The following is a 20213-nucleotide window of genomic DNA, read 5'->3' on the forward strand; positions in this document are numbered from 1 at the left end:
AAATCTTAAAATAATTTGTTCTAACTCTCTGAAGAAAGTCCATGGTATTTTGATAGGGATTGCATTAAACGTGTATATTGCCCTGGGTAACATTGACATTTTCACAATATTAATTCTGCCAATCCATGAGCATGGAATATTTTTCCATCTCTTTGTGTCTTCCTCAATTTCTTTCAGAAGTGTTCTATAGTTTTGAGGGTATAGATCCTTTACATCTTTGGTGAGGTTTATTCCTAGGTATCTTATGCTTTTGGGTGCAATTGTAAATGGGATTGACTCCTTAATTTCTCTTTCTTCAGTCTCATTGTTAGTGTATAGAAATGCCACTGACTTCTGGGCATTGATTTTGTATCCTGCCACGCTACCGAATTGCTGTATGAGTTCTAGCAATCTTGGGGTGGAGACTTTTGGGTTTTCTATGTAGAGTATCATGTCATCGGCGAAGAGGGAGAGTTTGACTTCTTCTTTGCCAATTTGAATGCCTTTAATGTCTTTTTGTTGTCTGATTGCTGAGGCTAGGACTTCCAGTACTATGTTGAATAGCAGTGGTGAGAGTGGACATCCCTGTCTTGTTCCTGATCTTAGGGGAAAGGCTCCCAGTGCTTCCCCATTGAGAATGATATTTGCTGTGGGCTTTTCATAGATGGCTTTTAAGATGTCGAGGAATGTTCCCTCTATCCCTACACTCTGAAGAGTTTTGATCAGGAATGGATGCTGTATTTTGTCAAATGCTTTCTCTGCATCCAATGAGAGGATCATATGGTTCTTGGTTTTTCTCTTGCTGATATGATGAATCACATTGATTGTTTTACGGGTGTTGAACCAGCCTTGTGTCCCAGGGATAAATCCTACTTGGTCATGGTGAATAATTTTCTTAATGTATTGTTGGATCCTATTGGCCAGTATCTTGTTGAGAATTTTTGCATCCATGTTCATCAGGGATATTGGTCTGTAATTCTCCTTTTTGGCGGGGTCTTTGTCTGGCTTTGGAATTAAGGTGATGCTGGCTTCATAGAACGAATTTGGAAGTACTCCATCTCTTTCTATCTTTCCAAACAGCTTTAGGAGAATAGGTATGATTTCTTCTTTAAACGTTTGATAAAATTCTCCTGGGAAGCCATCTGGCCCTGGACTCTTGTGTCTTGGGAGGTTTTTGATGACTGCTTCAATTTCCTCCCTGGTTATTGGCCTGTTCAGGTTTTCTATTTCTTCCTGTTCCAGTTTTGGTAGTTTGTGGCTTTCCAGGAATGCGTCCATTTCTTCTAGATTGCCTAATTTATTGGCGTATAGCTGTTCATAATATGTTTTTAAAATCGTTTGTATTTCCTTGGTGTTGGTAGTGATCTCTCCTTTCTCATTCATGATTTTATTAATTTGAGTCTTCTCTCTCTTCTTTTTACTAAGGCTGGCTAATGGTTTATCTATCTTATTAATTCTTTCAAAGAACCAACTCCTGGTTCTGTTGATCTGTTCCACAGTTCTTCTGGTCTCGATTTCGTTGAGTTCTGCTCGAATCTTTATTAACTCCCTTCTTCTCTTGGGTGTAGGATCTATTTGCTGTTTTTTCTCTAGCTCCTTTATGTGTAAGGTGAGCTTTTGTATTTGAGTTCTTTCCAGTTTTTGAATGGATGCTTGTATTGCGATGTATTTCCCCCTTAGGACTGCTTTTGCTGCATCCCAAAGATTTTGAACGGTTGTATCTTCATTCTCATTAGTTTCCATGAATCTTTTTAATTCTTCCTTAATTTCCTGGTTGACCCTTTTATCTTTTAGCAGGATGGTCCTTAACCTCCATGTGTTTGAGGTCCTTCCAAACTTCTTGTTGTGATTTAGTTCTAATTTCAAGGCATTATGGTCCGAGAATATGCAGGGGACAATCCCAATCTTTTGGTATCGGTTCAGACCCGATTTGTGACCCAATATGTGGTCTATTCTGGAGAAAGTTCCATGTGCGCTTGAGAAGAATGTGTATTCAGTTGAGTTTGGATGTAAAGTTCTGTAGATATCTGTGAAATCCATCTGGTCCAGTGTATCATTTAAAGCTCTCGTTTCTTTGGAGATGTTTTGCTTAGAAGACCTATCGAGTATAGAAAGAGCTAGATTGAAGTCACCAAGTATAAGTGTATTATTATCTAAGTATTTCTTCACTTTGGTTAATAATTGATTTATATATTTGGCAGCTCCCACATTCGGAGCATATATATTGAGGATTGTTAAGTCCTCTTGTTGAATAGATCCTTTAAGTATGATATAGTGTCCCTCTTCATCTCTCACTACAGTCTTTGGGGTAAATTTTAGTTTATCTGATATAAGGATGGCTACCCCTGCTTTCTTTTGAGGACCATTCGAATGGTAAATGGTTCTCCAACCTTTTATTTTCAGGCTGTAGGTGTCCTTCTGTCTAAAATGAGTCTCTTGTAGACAGCAAATAGATGGGTCCTGTTTTTTTATCCAGTCTGAAACCCTGCGCCTTTTGATGGGGTCATTAAGCCCGTTCACATTCAGAGTTACTATTGAGAGATATGAGTTTAGTGTCATCATGATATCTATTCAGTCTTTGTTTTTGTGGACTGTTCCACTGAACTTCTTCTTAAAGGGGAATTTTAAGAGGCCCCCTTAAAATTTCTTGCAGAGCTGGTTTGGAGGTCACATATTCTTTTAGTTGCTGCCTGTCTTGGAAGCTCTTTATCTCTCCTTCCATTTTGAATGAGAGCCTTGCTGGATAAAGTATTCTTGGTTGCATGTTCTTCTCATTTAGGACCCTGAATATATCCTGCCAGCCCTTTCTGGCCTGCCAGGTCTCTGTGGAGAGGTCTGCTGTTACCCTAATACTCCTCCCCATAAAAGTCAGGGATTTCTTGTCTCTTGCTGCTTTAAGGATCTTCTCTTTATCTTTGGAATTTGCAAGCTTCACAATTAAATGTCGAGGTGTTGAACTGTTTTTATTGATTTTAGGGGGGGATCTCTCTATTTCCTGGATCTGAATGCCTGTTTCCCTTCCCAGATTAGGAAAGTTTTCAGCTAGAATTTGTTCAAATACATATTCTGGCCCTCTGTCCCTTTCGGCGCCCTCGGGAACCCCAATTAAACGTAGGTTTTTCTTCCTCAGGCTGTCGTTTATTTCCCTTAATCTATCTTCATGGTCTTTTAATTGTTTGTCTCTTTTTTCCTCAGTTTCCCTCTTTGCTATCAACTTGTCTTCTAGGTCACTCACTCGTTCTTCCACCTCGTTAACCCTCGTCGTTAGGACTTCTAGTTTGGATTGCATCTCATTCAATTGATTTTTAATTTCTGCCTGATTAGCTCTAAATTCTGCAGTCATGAAGTCTCTTGAGTCCTTTATACTTTTTTCTAGAGCCACCAGTAGCTGTATAATAGTGCTTCTGAATTGGCTTTCTGACATTGAATTGTAATCCAGATTTTGTAACTCTGTGGGAGAGAGGACTGTTTCTGATTCTTTCTTTTGAGGTGAGGTTTTCCTTCTAGTCATTTTGCTCAGTGCAGAGTGGCCAAAAGTAAGTTGTATTGGGAAAAAGAGAAAAAGAGAGGAGAGAAAGAAGGAAAGAAAAGAGAAAGAGAAAAAAAAAGGGAAGAAAAAGAAAAAAAAAACGAAAAAAAAAAGAAAAGAAGAAAAAGAGAAAGAAAAAGAAAGGAGAAAAAAAGGTGGTGGGGGAAGGAAACAAATCAAAAAGCAAAACAAAACAAAAACAAAAACAAAAACAAAAACAAACAAACAAAAAAAGAACCACCGGGGAGTATCTTCTGATTCTGTGTTCTTTAAGTCCCTTGGCTTCTCCTGGAAGTTGTCAGTCAGCTGGTGTTCTGGGGGAGGGGCCTGTTGTGCTGATTCTCAGGTGTTAGCAGTTGGGGGAGCTGCTGTGCCCCTGCCTGGTGCAGGGCTCAGTGGGGGTTGTTTACCCCCTGAGGCCGCAGGAGGAACAGCCCCAGTGGCGAGGCAGCTCTGGAAACCTGGATTCAGCTCCGGCAGGAACTCCGTCTGCAGGGCCTGGAGGCTCCGGGGCGGGGCCGCTGATCTGCTCAGCTGGGGCAGGAGCGTCCTCGCTGTCCTGGGCCCTCCCGGCCTCTGCCTGTCCCGGGGGAGGCCGGATCCTGGGCTGTGTCCCGGCGCCCTGTGCTCCGGAGCCTGCGCTGGTGGATTCGCGCTCCCGGGCCGCGCAGCCCCCTCCGCGGAGCCGCCGCCCAAGCCCCTCCGAGCTGCTCCTGGAACCGCGCAGGCCCCTCTGCACGGAGCCTCTTCCTCTGCCCGAGCCCCTCCGAGCTGCTCCTGGGGCCGCGCAGCCCCCTCCGCGGAGCCGCCGCCCGAGCCCCCCGAGCTGCTCCGGGTCCCGCCGGTCCCGCCGGGTCCCGCCGTGCGCGCTGCAGCCCTTAGGGAGCTCGGCGCACTCTCCTGGGCGCGCAGTTGCTGTTACTGTCCCGGGGAGCCCGAGGGCATCCTCGCCCTCCTGGGTCCTGCTCCAACTCCCTGCGAGCCCCTTTCCGCCCGGGAAGGTCGGTGCAGCTCCTGCTCCTCCGGGACGGGGCTCTCCTGTCCTGGGGACACTCGCCCCGGCCTCAGCCCGGCTCCTCGCGGGGCCCCTCCCCCTTGGAGGCCTTTGTTTCTTTATTTCTTTTTCCCCGTCTTCCTACCTTGATAGATGCACGAACTCTTCTCACTGTAGCGTTCCAGCTGGTCTCTCTTTAAATCTCAGGCCGAATTCATAGGGATTCTGTATGCCTTTGATGCACCCTTATCCTTGTATGTGAGGGTGTGTGTGTATACATGTGCACGTGTGTGTGTGTGTTCACACTTTCTTACTTTCTGGCACTCCAGATGCTCCAGGCTCATCTTGTATATTTCCTACCCCAATCCTAAAACCAGCCATTTCTCTGAGGAGCCCTGGTTCCTCTTATTGGACAGCGGTATGAGAAACAAACCACAGATCTAATGCTCATTACTGCTGGGGGGTCATTGTCTGGAGGAATGTGTGTGGATAGGAACCCACGTATGCAAAACTGTAACAATCCTCCAGGACTCTGAGATGATAAACATCTGTCACTCTAAGCCACCCAGTTTGTACAGCAGCCCTAGGAAATTAATACAAGACCCTTCCCCTCCTCTGCAGTGAGTCTCCCTCCCTGTTTCCTTCTTTTATACCCTCACAGTTTCTCCGCACAGCCAGCTGTCTGCCTGCCTTTGTTGTTTCGTGTCTCTTTGGCTACTTCCTACCCATTCCTTCCAGATTCCACTCAGACACCAGCCCTCTGGCTGCCTTGGCATGCCCCCCCACCATGCACAGTTAGGTGCCCTGGTCCATACAGCCCCTTGCGTGTCCACATAGTTACTGCGATGTCGCTGTCGCCTCTCACTTGACTGTGCGCTCCTTGAGGGAAGACTCCGCCTTTGGCTCCCAGGGTGTGCAGCTGCTCAGGTGTCCCATACACCAGGAGAAGGCTGCAGAAACTGAAGCCTGATGAAGGCCATGGCAGCTCCAGAATTTTATTCTAGGAGGGTCCCAAGGTGGCATTTGGTTTGCAGGAGCGGAACCCCGAAACCAAAATTGCCCAGCACTTAACAAGCGTTAGAGAATTACAGTTCGTGTTAGAGGCGGAGAGATCAGGCCGCGTTGTGCAGGGGTCACCTCCCTCTACAACCCGGTGGAAGCAAACTCTAATATCCTTTGCTTCCGATGAAGAATCTGAGGAGCTGCCATGCTCTTGATCAGACTTCAGTTTCTGCAGCCTCGCAGGTCACACGCTTCCTTGAAGGTCACACGGGCGGTTCATGGCAGGCTGGGACTGCAACCTAGCTCGGTTTGTCTGACTCCAGGCTTGTCATCGCGGGAGGCGTTTAGGGGGCTTGAGGTCCCCCACCTTGTGCATCAAGGACCAGCCTAGATCTAACGGAGTTGACAGCGAGGCGGGAATCCCAGCCTTCCCTGCGAAGGGAGGGCGCAAGGGGGCACCGCTGTTGAGGGCGAGCGGCAACCATGCCGACAGCTGTTGTGCACTAGCTGGGATGGGGTGGAGGGAACTACAGTTCCCAGGAAGCAGTGCGGCTCCCTGGCTGCCCCGCTCAGGCCACGCCCAGACCACGCCCCCACCCGCCTCGGCCACGCCCCGGCCACGCCCCGGGCCGGCTGGTATATAAGGGCCGAATGGCCCGGCGGCGGGCAGAGCGCGGAGGCGGCGCGGGCGCGCGCGGGGCTGCCGGGGCCGGAGGAGGCTGCTGCTCGCCCGCTCGCCCGCTCGCCCGCTCGCCCGCCCGCCGCTCCGCGCTTCTCCCTCCGCCTCCCCGGCCCCGCGCACCTACGAGCTCCGGGCCGCGGGCCGAGCTGCCCCGGGCGCTGTCCGGGCCTGCAGAGGGGATGCCGGCGGGGACCTCGGGCTCGCGCCGGCGTTGCGCAGCAAAGAAAGGCGAGGCGCGGCGTCGGGGCTGCGCGCCCTGGAGCTCCGGGACGCGGCACTTGGGAACCCCCGCGGCGAGCTCCCGCCATCTCCGCGCGGCCGGAGCGCGCAGCCCGGGGCTGGCCTCGGGTGGAAAGTGCGGGGAATGGGGCGAGGGGCTCCGGACCCCCCACCGTGGATTACTTGGTGTGCATCAGCCGGGCTCAGACGACCCCCACCCCCGCGACCTCGTCTGCGTCCTGGGCTTGCTTCCTTCCACCTGGCAGTCGGGGCGCATACCTGGCAGGTAAGTGTTCCCTGCGTTTCGAGGGAGGGGGTTTGGTGCGCTCCTCTCTCCCCGCCCCCCCCCCTCCCCCCCGCGCCGCTTTCTGGAGCTCTTGGGGTTTGCACGGAAATTTCTGCTCTCGCACTGACATCTCCGCAGAGACATCCCCTCGGCCCCCCTCCGGGCGGCCCCCCGCGGGACAGACCCTCCGCCGGGGTGGGGGTGGGGGTGGGGGTGGGGGGCCCGTCGCCCTAACCTCCGCCCTCGTGGCCGCCCCGGGGCCCGTTACCCCGGGAGGGAGCGCTGCCGCCTCGCCGACCCAGACTGCGGCGGGCTGCGTGGGGGCTGCGGCGTCTCCCCAGGTCCCTGTGGCCGGGCCTTGGGTGAGCGGCTTAACTGCAGGGCCACCCACCCAGGGTGCTGTGGGCAAGGCTTCCCGAAGGATGGGAGACGGCAGGATCCCGGGGCACCGCGTCCACCGTCCGCCGTGCATGCACCGGGTTCCAGGTCAGCGTGGGGAGGGGGCTTAGTCTTGAACCCTGAGCTAAAAGCAAACCAGTTTTAATCTATAGCCGCATCCTCTCCTTGTCCTTTTGTGTCGGCCGCCCAGGCCACGGTTTGGGGCAGCTCCCGTGCCTGTCACTGAGTGGGCGACCCAATAGATGTTTGTTGAATGAATGACTGAGCTAGTCCGTCTTGATGTGCAGAGAAGCGGGGGTCTCCTTTACCTTCTCCCTCCTTGCCACTAGGGCTCAACTCCAGGACACCCCCCCCCAACCCGGAAGATGGGCTTCCTGGTGATGCTTTCCCAGATGTGGGATTCACTCCCCCCCCCCCCAACCTTGGCAGCCTGTCCCTGATGATCCATTTCCAGCCCAGAAGTCCCTCCTGCAAAGACAACTTCTGGAAGCTGTCAAGGGGGCCTCCCTGGGGGTGTTCTCAGGTGCTGTGCCTCCAGTGAGCACCTGCTGGGGGTGGGGGGAAGGAGGGAGGGCCAGGCACCGCAGGAGGAGAAGAGGTGGTCTGTGTTAGTATTGTCCCCTCCCCCCTGGAGCCTGTGCCTCTGGCTGCACCCAGGTCCCTGGAAATGCTCAGGTTGACGCAGCACCTTTTCCTGTGGCCTTTATACCCACCCTCTCCCCCTGGCAGCCTCCTGCCGCCCCCAGAGAGGAAATATTAAACTGTCCCACCATTCACGCACAGCTCCACCTCTGCACCTCACTCGATTTTAAAAGTATTCCGTGTTCTCTCTCTTCTTTGGAGGGCTTGGGTGGCTCCGTCGCTGAAGGGTCTGCCTTCAGCTCAGGTCATGATCTCGGGGTCCTGGGATCGAGCCCCACATCGGGCTCCCTGCTCAGTGTGGGGTCTGCTTCTCCCTATTCCTCTGCCTCTCCCCCTGCTGGGGCTCTGTCTGTCTTTCTCTCTCTCTCTCTCTCAAGTGAATAAATTTAAAAAAGTCTTTAAAATGTAAAAGAAAACCACAAAAAAAGTGTAAAAAGCAGGAAAAAAATACTCAGTTCCAGTAGTGCTGGCAGTTTGATGCATTTCCTCATTGCTGAAGCCCTGCAATGTATACACTTTGTTTACTGCTTTTTTCCTCTCGATTTTGCTTGAACAGTTCCCCAGGTAATGGCTGTATTCCTCTGCCGGCATCAAATCCTAATCTGACAATTCCCCTCTTGTTGGACACGAAGGTATTTCTAGATGTTTACCCTTAGAAGTAGAGCCTCGGTGAGCATCTTTTCTACACAAAGCTTTGTCCACCCTTTGGATTATTTCCTTTGGAAAATTACCAGAAATCACTGTCTTTGCTTTAAGTCAGAGTCATGTCTGAAGCTGGAGAAATGCCCCTCTGGGTGGACATTTCGGAGCTGGGCTTGGAGGAAGAGATCCCCACTTAATCCGTCACACACCTTCTGGCACCTGGGAGCCAGAAGACAGTGGGCGCTGGGAAGACACTTGCTGAGTAAATGCAGTGTTTCGTTCATTTCGGTTTTCCTGAGGCCAGCATTGGCATGAGAGTAACTTATGCTTTGCGTCCACGACTACCTTGTAAATTATTTTAGCAAGGCCACAGGTGAAGATTTAGTAGGCGGCTGGATTAAAACTGCTGTCCTTTTTTTTTTTTTTTTTAAAGAATTCACTTTTGATTTTGATAGAGATCTAGATTTACAGGAAAGTCACAAAAATAGTACACGGAGTTCCCCTATACTCTTTACCCAGCTTCCCTGAATGTTAACATTTTTCATACCCACAGCGAGGTGGTCAGAGCCAGGGGATTAACATTCACAGACTACTTTGAACTCCTCTTTGGGCCTTATTCCGATTTCTCCTAAGGTCCCGCTGATGTCCTTTACCGGGCTCAGGAGCCGATTCAGAATCTTGCATTGCAGAAAATTCTGACGTAACAAAAAAAAGCGGGAGTTGAGAGGGATTCAGGAGATGCTCTTCTTCCTCTTTGTTTTTTTTTCCTAAACCATTTTATTGAGGTGTGATTGACATACACAAAGCTGTGCGAATTTAACGTATACAACTTGATGAGCTCGGTAATGAGTGTACACCGTGAGACCCTGACCACAGCCTAGGCCATAAACCTGCGTGGCCTCCAAAAGTTCCCTCCCACCCTCTTTATTATCATTATTATTTTGTTGATAAGAGCACTTACCAGAAGATCTTCCCTCTTAGCAAATGTTTAAGTGTACAATGCAGTATTGTTAACTGTGGACGCTGCGCTGTACAGGAGAACACTAGGCCTTATTCAGCTCAGCAGAGCGTCTTTATTCCGGAGAAGGTTTTTGAGTCGAGACTTCTTCCACTTTCTTGCCCAGGTTGACTTGCCCCTCGTCCCTCCCTATTTATGGCCAGCGGAGCCGCTGAGACCCGACGGGGCCCAGAGGAAAGGGGAGCCCCCGCCGGGAATGGCAGGAAACTTCTCTGTGTACCCCTCCTTCCTTCCCCCGACACCTCCACTGGGAGTGAGTCGTTGAGTAAAAATTGGGTTATAGCCTGATCTGTCCGGACACGTCTTCCAAGGGGTAGGTGGATGGATGACATCCGGTGTGCGTGAGAGCGAGCCGCCAAGCACCGAATCCGCTGCTGACAAGTCCGGCGTGCAATGCCTGTGTGGGTGACTCACGCCGGCCCGAGTAGCAGGTGTGCCGGGCTGCTAAGTGTGCAGACCCAGCAGAGGCCGTGTTTCCTGGTTATCTTGGCAGGTTTGAAGGAACAATGGGTTCTACTCTTACCTCGGACTGGATTTTGGGGATTGCCCAGCCCCAAGGGCCAGGGAGTGATCCCCCTTTTCTTTAGGGGGCTTCTTTCACCCAAGAGGGCTGCGGAGAGCCAGCCCGAAGGGGTTTTGGAAGTGGCTGATGTGGATGGAGGCCCGAGTGTCCTTGCATGAGAGAAGGAAGACCTGCGTTCAGTGAGGAAGCCCACGGCAGAGGCCCTTCTGCGCCTCCAGCAGAGACCACGTTAGCCTCAGTGTCGTCAACAGCCTACGTATGCTCGAGTTAGGGCCGTCCCCTCCTGCTGGGGGCGGCTGCCCAGAGCGAGTGGAGGTGATGTTTGTTCGGGATCAGGAAGTTTTGAGTTACTTGAGTCTCCACACAACAGACTTCAGTTGTCCAGAGAGAGTTTTGGGGGTGTTGTTGGGGGTCTGGTCGCCTAGCGTGGATGTTTCTCCTCCTCTTTGAAGCCCTTCCCGCCTTCCTATTAGACCTCCTGAGCTCTGGAGGATACTCATCCTCTCCTTCCCCGTCCCCCCCCCCCCACCATCCCCGGTGCGCACACACGGGCCCAGACGGTTTCCGTAACCCGGCAGCTCAGCGAGGAGCATAACAGGAAGTCTTGGTGGGAGACGGGCTGGGGATGTTGCCTCTACTTCTGGAACAGCTTCTTCTGTCTACACCTGCCTTGTCCCTCTCCTCAGTGACTCCTTGTGGGCCCTCCCTTCTCAGGAGCCTCTGCTGTCCCCTAGCTGGACGTGGGCCCGGTCCAGACTGTTCGCTGGGCCGCTCCCCCAGTCTCCCCAAGTTGTGGTTTGCACGAGAACGGATTGCCTGGGGAACTTGAGAAGAAGGAGTACTCTTCATGAGCACTCAGCAGCCATCCTGCCCTCCCCTGCCTTAGAGGCTCTGTTTGGGTATGTGTGGGGGCTGGGGGTCTGCATTTTTGACAGGCTCCCCAGGCCATTCCAGTACAGATGGACACTTTAAGGATCAGGGTGTTGACTGATTTCTTGGCCAGCAAAACCCTGCATTGAGACTTTCCTCCCCGCTGAAGCTTACCCAGCCATAAAACCATCTTTTCTCTCTTCCAGGAAGCCTTCCAGGCCTACCTCCACCGGGCTGGGGCCCTCACGTGCACTTATTTGGTTTGTAGGTACATCTTTTGAAATCTGAGTCTTGGCAATCAGGTATCCTTTGTGCTTGGTTAGGACAGGAATGGCTGTGTTTGGATGATAAAGGTTGGGCAGTTGTGGGTTTTGGGGACGACTTAGATCTGCAGGCTCTACCCCTGGGTTTGCGAGTTCCCGGGGAGCTTGGAAGAAGAGGCCCCGCGATAGGCAGCTTCCCGCTGCTTCTGTTAGTCGGGCCCACGCAGACCACTGCTCCTCCTGTTTCTGGACGTTGTCGTCTTAGGCAATGTCCACCGTCCCCACGGAGCTGGTCGGGGTCCTCCGCGGCCAGGTAGCCCCCGTTCTTCATGTGGCACATGCTCCCAGCTCACTTTCCACGAGCAAGACAAAGGTCCTGGACGAATGTGCTCACTTTGATCCGTGTCGTTGGCTAGAGACGCCCTGTTCAGAATCACGTGCTTTGCGGACTAGGTTTGCACCTGGAGAAAGGTCTGTACGGAACCAATCGTGGTCGGTCACGTGACATGCGAAAGGCCTGGAGGAAGCATCCAAGCGCAGGAATGCTGAAAAGGCTGGTTTCTGTCTAAGCATTCTGTTTGTGATGTGAATCATCGCCTCCTCCCGCATTTGGTTTGTCGGTACAGGTTTTCACATAGAAATCTCGAAACCAGGTGTTTTTTTTGCAGTTGGTTGAGACAGAAGTGGCTGCGTTGGGACGGATGATAACGTTCTGGGTCCGTAGAGATGAGTCAGACCTTCAGTCTCCCCCTGGGGTCTGTGAGCTTCCCCCCCCCCAACCCTCCTGGCCCACCGCCTCGCCAGGCCCCACCGTCGTTTGGGAAATGGCCCTTACGGGAGCTGGTGGTGTGGTCTCCACCCCCTTGCATGTCCTGCAGGGTGACCTTGTCCCACTTTAGAGTGGTCTGTGCTTTCCTTGGGCTGGCCGGGAAGCCTGAGAGGGACGGGGCAGGACGGAGCGTCTCCGCCGGCCCGAGATCCCCCGTGTCAGCCCGCGCCCGGCTGGAGCCACCGAGGGACCGTCCTGTCCCATTACCCTCACCGTCGGCGCGTGGCCCGTCATTCGCCAGCACACGCCCTGCCTCCCTCCCAACTTCTGCAGGTGCTGAGTGCCTGCTGGACGCCTCCTTGGACACTGCCGCAGCCCCTTGCCGCCTTCTCCCGTGGCCTTCGGGTTGGCGGGAAGCGCTTGATTTCGCTGACTTTGCGGAGGAAGGTTCTGCGGCGCTTCTTGGGTGTGGAAGGGAGGGTCTCCGAGAGCCTGGCCTTCGGGGGCCCAACCTTCAGCGTGTGGGTGAAGGCCTCAGGAGCTCCCGGGACCATGACTGTTTCGGCTGTCCTACCTTCCTGTCTTAGCTCATTTTTTTTTTAAAGATTTTATGTATTTATTCATGAGAGAGGCAGAGACAGAGGCAGAGGGAGAAGCAGGATCCCTGCAAGGAGCCCGATGCAGGACTCGATCCCGGGACCCCGGGATCACGCCCTGGGCCGAAGGCAGACACTCAACCACTGAGCCACCCAGGCGTCCCCCTCCCTTAGCTAATTTAAACATTTTTCACCTTTTGTTTGTTATGGTGGCAGATTTTACCAGGGTAACCATTTCTTATGGGTGCGATTAACGGCGCTCACGCTGCCTCTCCGTCCTGCCACCATCCATCTGTCTCCAGAGCTTGGTGAGCAGCCCCGACCCCGACCGAGACTCTCTGCCCTCCCAACACCAACTCCCTGTCCCCCTGTCTCACACCCCAGCGGCCACCATTCTGGTGTCTCCATCGATAGGGACCTTGCGGAAGTGCGGGGACCGAGCATTTGTCCTTCCCGTGTCTGCCTTACGTCACTGAGCATCACGTCCCCCAGGTTGGCCCATGTTGTAACAGGTGTCCCAATTCTTTTCCATTTTAAAGCTTAAAACCTTCCCACCGTGCGGAGACCGCATTTTGTTTATCCACCCGTCCATCGATGGGCACTTGGATTTGCTTCCGCCTCGTGGCCACTGTGACCACTGCCGCCCTGACCATGGGTGTGCAAATAACCTGTTGGTGTCCCCGCTTTCAGGTCTTCTGTGCCTATGCCCAGAAGTGGGGTTGCTGGACTCTAGGGTCATCTCATGTGTGATTTTTTTCTTTTACTTTTTTTTTTCTTTTTTTTTTTTTTTTGAGAAACCATCGGATTGTTTTCCAAAGCAGCTGCAGAATTTCACATTCCACCAGCAGTGAGGCAGAAAAGTTTGGATTTCCCCACTCACTCCCTGGCTTTTGTTTTTGATCACAGCCATCCCACCGAGTGTGAAGTGGCACTTTAATTATAAAGGCAGGTCGACCCCCACGGTGAGAATGTTTCCCACCCTGGTTTTACACTCGGGGATGCCTGTGGATCTCCTTTTCTCTCCCAGGGAGAATCTTCCCTGGGAGCTAAGCACCCCGGGGAAATGAGGAGCAGTGGGGTTTACGTGGGCAGCGCTCGGCCCAAGTCGGCTTTGTGCATTAAAAGGATTGATGATCTAGTGAGTTCTTTCCATCCTGATTATTTGCCATGGGAGTTTTTACAAGTGGTTTTGTGTCCCTGTCGCGTCTGGTACCACCCCCAACCCGGCGAAACAGCCAGGTGTCCTCCCCATTTTACGGAAGAGGTTATCAAGGCACAGGTGAGGGAAGGATGTGCCGGAGGTGGACACTGACCCAGAGGAGCCAGCTCCTGACTCCTCACCTGGCACACACCGTGCACAGGGAGGATTTTGGAAGTGTTGGTACAATGGGGGTGGGGGTGGGTGCTGGGAAGATGGAGATTGGTGTCTCCATTGGAGGGAACTCCAGGGGGAGCCTTCTTTAGGTGGCCAGATTTCATATATGAAGTTTGCTGGCCGTGGTTTTTTGTTTTGTTTTGTTTTTGGGAAAAAAAAATTAACTTTTCTATGAAACTCTTCTGCACAGCCACATGGGTTAAGAAACATCTTTTGGAGCACCGTGGTGCCGTGATAGATCTCCGTCTCGGCTCCCGTGGAGAGCCCTGGTTCGAGGCTGGGTCAGAATGCCCAGCTGCCCAGCTCCCTCTTCGGGTTTTTTTTTCCTGAAACTGTGTGTGATCCCCCAAAGCTCACTCTTTTCCGGCTGGTTATTGGACATCCCCAGCGTGCATCCAGCCTCAGCGGGGGTTAGGTGTTTGCAGGAAGTGGTCTTAGTGGCCTGGGGACCGATTGTGTCTGCAGATAGAAAGCGACCTCGTGTCCCTGGAAGCATCATGAATGTGGTTCTAGTTCATTTCAATTTTTTTTTTTTTTCCATTCTGATGTTTCTTTTTATTTTTTAAAACGAAGCAACAAGAACCAAAGTTCTTACTCCTGTGGATGGGGTGAAAGAACAGGGTGCTCCCAAGCTCGAGGAGGAGGCTTTCTTCTCTCTCGGAGGGAAAGGGAGGAGGTGCCTGCCTATGGCATCGCCCCACCCCGGCCCCGGCCTGTGACCCCTTCCTCCTCTGACTTCACACAGGACACGTCTAGTGGCCCCAGGGTCACCCTGGCGGAGGCTTCTCTGAATCTGAGGGCATCCGTGGCCCCTGGCAAGCCAGCTGGGAAATTTAGATGTTTGGGTTTTTAATTAAATTTCTTAAGTAGAAACCAGGAATGTGGTTAACCAAAGAGCTGAGATGGTCCCAGTTTCTAATTCCACCCTGGCCACTGGGCTTTTCCGCCTTTCCCGGAATTGTTTTCTGGTCACTTTCCACTGACCTGTTTGTATCCTGTCCTCCTCCTCCACCCGCCTCATGTTGTACTTGAATTAAAGCCTTTCCTCGTTTCCAGATTCTTTCTCTCTGTCCTGGTCATCCTGGCATCTGTCTGTAGGGGAAGATGACTTGGGGAAGATGCCTGTGTGGCTGCCTTCATGGGTGGTGGTCAGAATGGCCATTTGATATCACCTGTGCCCTAAAGCAGGCCTTTGCCCTGTTCCTTCTGCCTCCCTGGATGAGGGTTCAACAAATACAGCCGCCAACCCGTGCCGGCTGCCAGAGCAGCAGTGTTACGTCGGGAAGGAGAGAGAAGCCCGCCTTCTGCAGGCTGGGAGCAGATGGCTCCAGCGTCTCTTTCTTCATCCTCATAGGCCTGCTTGTGGGTGGGCATCATCATCTCTGACATCAGAGGTTTAAAAGGTTTAGAGACTTTAAGCAATGTCCTTAAGACGCCAGAGCTTTGCAGGATGGAGCCGTGGTTCAGACTCGGGTCTTAACACGTGCCCAACCCTGGGGTCCCATCCTGGCCCGGTCACCAACATCTTTGTGACATTGTATGAGTCACCGGGCCCCTCTGGGCTCTATTCCTCATTCATTAAAAAACGAATCTATTTTTAGGTTGAGTGATTTTGGTTGCAAATTGCAGAGAAACCAATTCTAATGGGCTTAAATAATCAAGTTTTGGGTTGTTAATTTGACTGGAGAGTCTATGCATTATGCTTTTGGGTGATTTGGGGGGTGATTGGGCTCTCTGGTTTTTTTTTTTTTCCAATTCTTTTTTTTTCCTTTTTTATCTGTTTTCAAGATTTTATGTATTTATTTATGAGAGACACACAGAGAGAGGCAGAGACACAGGCAGAGGGAGAAGCAGGATCCCTGCAAGGAGCCTGATGCAGGACTCGATCCCAGGACCCTGGGATCACGACCTGAGCCAAAGGCAGACGCTCAGCCACTGGGCCACCTAGGTGCTCTTCTCCAATTCGTTTCATTCTTGTGTTTTACTTTCCCAGTAGAAGCAGAACGGCAGGAGTATTTGCAGACCCCTGCCTCCACAGACCCAGAGTAAGAGAATGCCTTGATCGCAGCTTTCCAGAGGGCTGACCCTGTGGGAGCTCACCCCTGGGAGGTGATCCATCCGTGTGCCAAGAGGTGGGATGCCCTGATTAGCTGTCCTTGGTCACATGCCTCACAGCTGATCTGTGGGTCGAGGCAGCTTCCCTCCCCAGAGCCACTGGGATGTGCAGACGGAAATTAGGGCCTTAGGAGCAGGGCGGGATACAGAGAAATATCAGATTTGCTACGAATGAATTGGATCAGTGGATAATCCACCAGAATGAATGGTGGGCAGGGAATTGATTGTGTTTCCCACTGTCTAGCTAGGGACCTAGGAGGGTGGAAAGGTATGGTAATGCTCAGTGACAGGTGGCAAATGGATGAACCTTACCAGTTCTTCCCTCCTCTGAGTCTCTGAACCCGAGAGTCTGTTTTTTTTCAGGGGACATCATCTTGCTCCATCAGGGAGCTAGGGCTTTGGCTCTGGGATCTCCAAGACCAGCCTTGCAGGGGATCACTCACGGCTGGGTTTTCATTTACCTGCATGAAAGGGCTGTTACCTGCATAGCCAGTTGATGCTTGGAATGGCAGCTCTTGCCTGAGATTCCTTTAAAATGAAGGAAAACACCTTCCCCCATTCTGAGCACCTCCAGACTAGGGATGTTGCTCCTGGCCTACCTGGCAGAGGCAAATCCTGTCCTATTCCTGGTGTGAAAAGCCCAGTGATGGGAACAGGGGCTAGTGGGTTTGTACAGGCTTCTCGCTGAGCTCCTGGGGAGGAGACTGAGCACCCAGTCAGACCAGACAGAGGGCTCGACCTGGAGCAGCCACACACGTAGACTGATGTAGATGGCTCCAATGTGTTCACAGGTACAGGTGCCAGCTTGTGGCCCAGCTTCTGGGGGCTCCGTGTTAGAGGGATGGCTTTGCTCTCCAGGCTGTTGAGCTCCAGGTGGGGGCCCTCCTTGCTTGCTTTGTCCGCACATTACACAGGTAGGCTTTGTCTGGGGAGCAGTGACTCATGCTCATGGGTCGTGTGAGCTCTTAAAGGCAGCCATGCTGTCCTGGCAGGTGCTCCCAGCTGGCCTCATTTGTTATTGCGAGGAAAAAGGTTCATTATCATGGCGATAAATTATTTCTGCTCTGAAGCTGGAATGTGAATAGCCTCTTTAGGAAGGGTGGTGCAGTGGAGGAGAGGGGTGATTGTCGTGTCTTCAAGTGATGCATGTCCTAGGACGTGTGCTAGCTGCTCCGTTCAGTATTGCCCCCATTTAATCGATGGGCAAGCTGAGACTCCCAAGAGTTAAGTCACTTGTCCGAAGTCACCCTGCCCTCCTGGAGCCCAACCTTGATCTGCTTCCAGGTTGGCACATGACGGCATCCACCTGGCTTCTGGCTGCCAGCTTGCGTCCCAGCTTCTTTTGGAAAATGCCAAAAGTCACACATGGACTTGATAACATCTCGATAGCGATGATTCATCCTTCCCCTCTTCCTCCTTACCACGGACAAGTTTAAAACAGCGTTTCCTTCTCCCTTCTCAGTGAAGTCAAGAGTTAAAACAAATTTACACCAAATTAATGGAAAGGTTCATCTAGAGTTACCCCGAGGAAAACACGATCACTAACTGCTCCCCGGGTTCCAGGCCTTTCCTCGCCTTCCCCCTCCTGTCTTGCCATCCTCCCGTTGCTCCCTGCAGGTGTAAAATCCCGCTGGAAGAGCTACAAGTCATTGCGCACCAGCTCCCGACTGGCAAGGGTGGAGTCGGGATCCGGACGCAGGTCTATTTCGTTTTTAAACCCCTGCATTTCCCTCCAGTATTGTCCTGAGTCTGTGCACTTAGGAGATGCCCGTGTCCCGGGCGTGCGTCGACGTCATCAGTCCCCGTGTTGTTGAAATCCCGGGAGGGATGCTCAGGCCTCGGCCCGCCCAGGTGGAGTCCTGTCGCATTTTCCATCTCCTGCGATCGTTGGCATTTAGAGCGGTGATTCAGGGGTGGTCTAGCATCCTCGCTAGAGGAACCTTATGAGGTTGGGTGCACACGTGTGAGCGGGACAGGGAGGCAGACTGGCCCACGATGGAGGCCTCCGATGGAAATGCTGTGTTGAAGGGTTGTGACCCTTCATCCCCCGGATGGTGTTCTGTGCGCTTTACTCCTTGAGCTCAAAGCTGAGCTGAGCTTTCACACCACACCTGCGGCTCGGCCTGCCCTTCTGATGTTGTGCTTGGAAACTGGACAGAGTCGTCCAGGGCTGGGCCAACGTCACCTCCGCCCGGGTTTAAGGGCAGGTGAGAGACCCTTGGCCATCTGGGCCGCGCTCCCGTTAGCCACCACGTGCTCTGTCCTTTGCTCACAGGATGTCATTGGGAAAGTGGAGAATGGAGCCTGTGTGGCCTTGGGGTTGGGGAGGGGTGGCAGTCGAGGTGTGTCTAGTTTGCGGATCGCGTGGACTGAATCTTGGATTCTTCCTCCCACTTCTTTGCTTGCCTCTTCTTGGCTTAAAACCTGTGTGAAAAAAAAAACAAAAAACAAAACAAAACCTGTGTAAACAGGGGCAGCCAGGGTGGCTCAGCGGTTTAGCACTGCCTTCGGCCCGGGGCCTGATCCTGGAGACCCTGAATCGAGTCCCATGTCGGGCTCCCTGCATGGAGCCTGCTCCTCCCTCTGCCTGTGTCTCTGCCTCTCTCTCTCTCTCTCTCTGTCTCTCATGAATAAATAAATAAATTCTTAAAAAAAAATAAAACTGTGCAAGCATTACAGAAATGGAGAGCATGTTCATGGCTCTATGTGCTTTGGCTGCCATTGTCTCTCTGCTCCAATGTCGCTGGATATAACTTGGGAGAAAAAAAATTCCACTTTCTAGTCCAGAGCTCCAGTCCACTTTGGGTTTTCTTCTCGGAAGCCCAGAGCTTGGGCTGCAGAGGGTAGGATTTGGGAAGCGCAAGATTGGGCTTCCATTGGCTTAAGTGCGGTGACTATGTGAAGGTGGCCTGTGTCCTCGGACGTGCAGGCAAGTGTAACCAGCCCCCCGAGCTCTGTTGGCCTGAGTGGACAGACAGCACTGGGGTGCAGTGAGGTGCCCCCGATGGTCCTCCTTCCTGGGGTCTGCAGTGGGCTCGTCTCACTCAGCCCTCACTCTTCCCTGCAACCTGCTAGTCACTACCTTCCCGAGGGGCTGTGTCCCTCTCCCTGTACTTAGTGACACTCACGGGGAGGGGGGGCAAGAACCCTAGAATCCAATATTGCTGTCCAGTCATTCCTCGGGTTAAACTCACTCTCTGTTTTTGCTTTTACCCAATCTTTCCCTTCCCCTCATGTCTGCATGACTGACAATGTAACATGTACCGGTGATTGGTTCACATACGTGGATTTTTCTCCTTCGGCACAGTCAGAAGCGTCCATTCACGGCACCTGGCCTGAGGCCGACTCTGGTATAAGCAGTTTATATCTTGGGGAGGTGACAGGTCAGAGGCCCACGCCACTCTGCCCTTTGTGTGTGGCCCTGGGTGCTGCACCCATGGACTGGCAAGGCCCCCCAGACACGTTGCGTTGGGAAGATGGGTACGCATCTTGGTTTGGGGAGGGGTTACAGGTCTCTGCTCCAAGTGGCCCTGGCCGTTGCACGCTTCCGTCCCTTGTGCCTAGAATTGGTGGCTTCGGCAAGGGGGCTGGTTTTACTAATTTGCCTTGTGGCTTTGGACGGGTTTTACCACATCTTGGGGCCTCAGCCTCCTGCCTGTGTACCTTCGAGTGTACACTCGGTTCCTTGATTAATCCCGGCATAGAAGGCGTCTCCTTGTCTCCCCTGCTGCCTTCGGCAGATGCGCGGGAGCAAGGTGGGCAAGAAGAAACGCCCGATTGTTCTTGGCGGACGCGTCGCTCCAGCTCTTTCTGCCGTACGGACCGCACAGCTTCCTGGACAAGGGCTCCGTGAAACTATAAGCGAAATAACACGCAGCCGTCTCGTGGGCCCTTCTTTATAAAACATCACTTGTGATGATAGTTTGGGATGTCTTCAGACATAAGCTAGGGTGACCTTGGGCCATAATAAACAACGAGGGATGAGCACTGGGTGTTATTCTGTATGTTGGCAAATTGAATACCAATAAAAAATAAATTTATTATTAAAAAAAAAACCAACAACAACGGGGGGAGTAAATTACCCCCCTCGCCCTGGGGCCGGAGAGAATTTTATTTATTGAAGGGCCTGGGGGTGTCCTGCCTCCCCGCTTTCCACAGCCAACATTTGGACTCAAACTGCCTTCGAGGGATTGATCCTCTTAGTATGACGACGGAATGGAGGCCCTTCGTTTCGGTAAAAATAAGATTTCTGGGACGCTGGGGTGGCCTAGTGGTTGAGCATCTGCTTGCAGCTCCGGGTGTGATCCTGG

The 20213-nt window shown here is 52.4% G+C and overlaps 1 protein-coding gene across 1 annotated transcript in view; it reads left to right on the forward strand.

Annotated features, from left to right (window-relative positions):
- Window positions 1-6155: 6155 nt before the first annotated feature.
- LOC140629564 (uncharacterized) overlaps window positions 6156-20213 on the forward strand; it is a 60688-nt gene continuing 46630 nt past the window's right edge. The window contains exon 1 of the mRNA XM_072819069.1: window positions 6156-6691. Coding sequence (XP_072675170.1) covers window positions 6156-6691 — 536 coding nt within the window. The remainder of the gene's footprint in view (window positions 6692-20213) is intronic.

This window comes from Canis lupus (assembly GCF_048164855.1).
Source record: "Canis lupus baileyi chromosome 16 unlocalized genomic scaffold, mCanLup2.hap1 SUPER_16_unloc_3, whole genome shotgun sequence".
NCBI classification, from domain to species: Eukaryota; Metazoa; Chordata; class Mammalia; order Carnivora; family Canidae; genus Canis; species Canis lupus.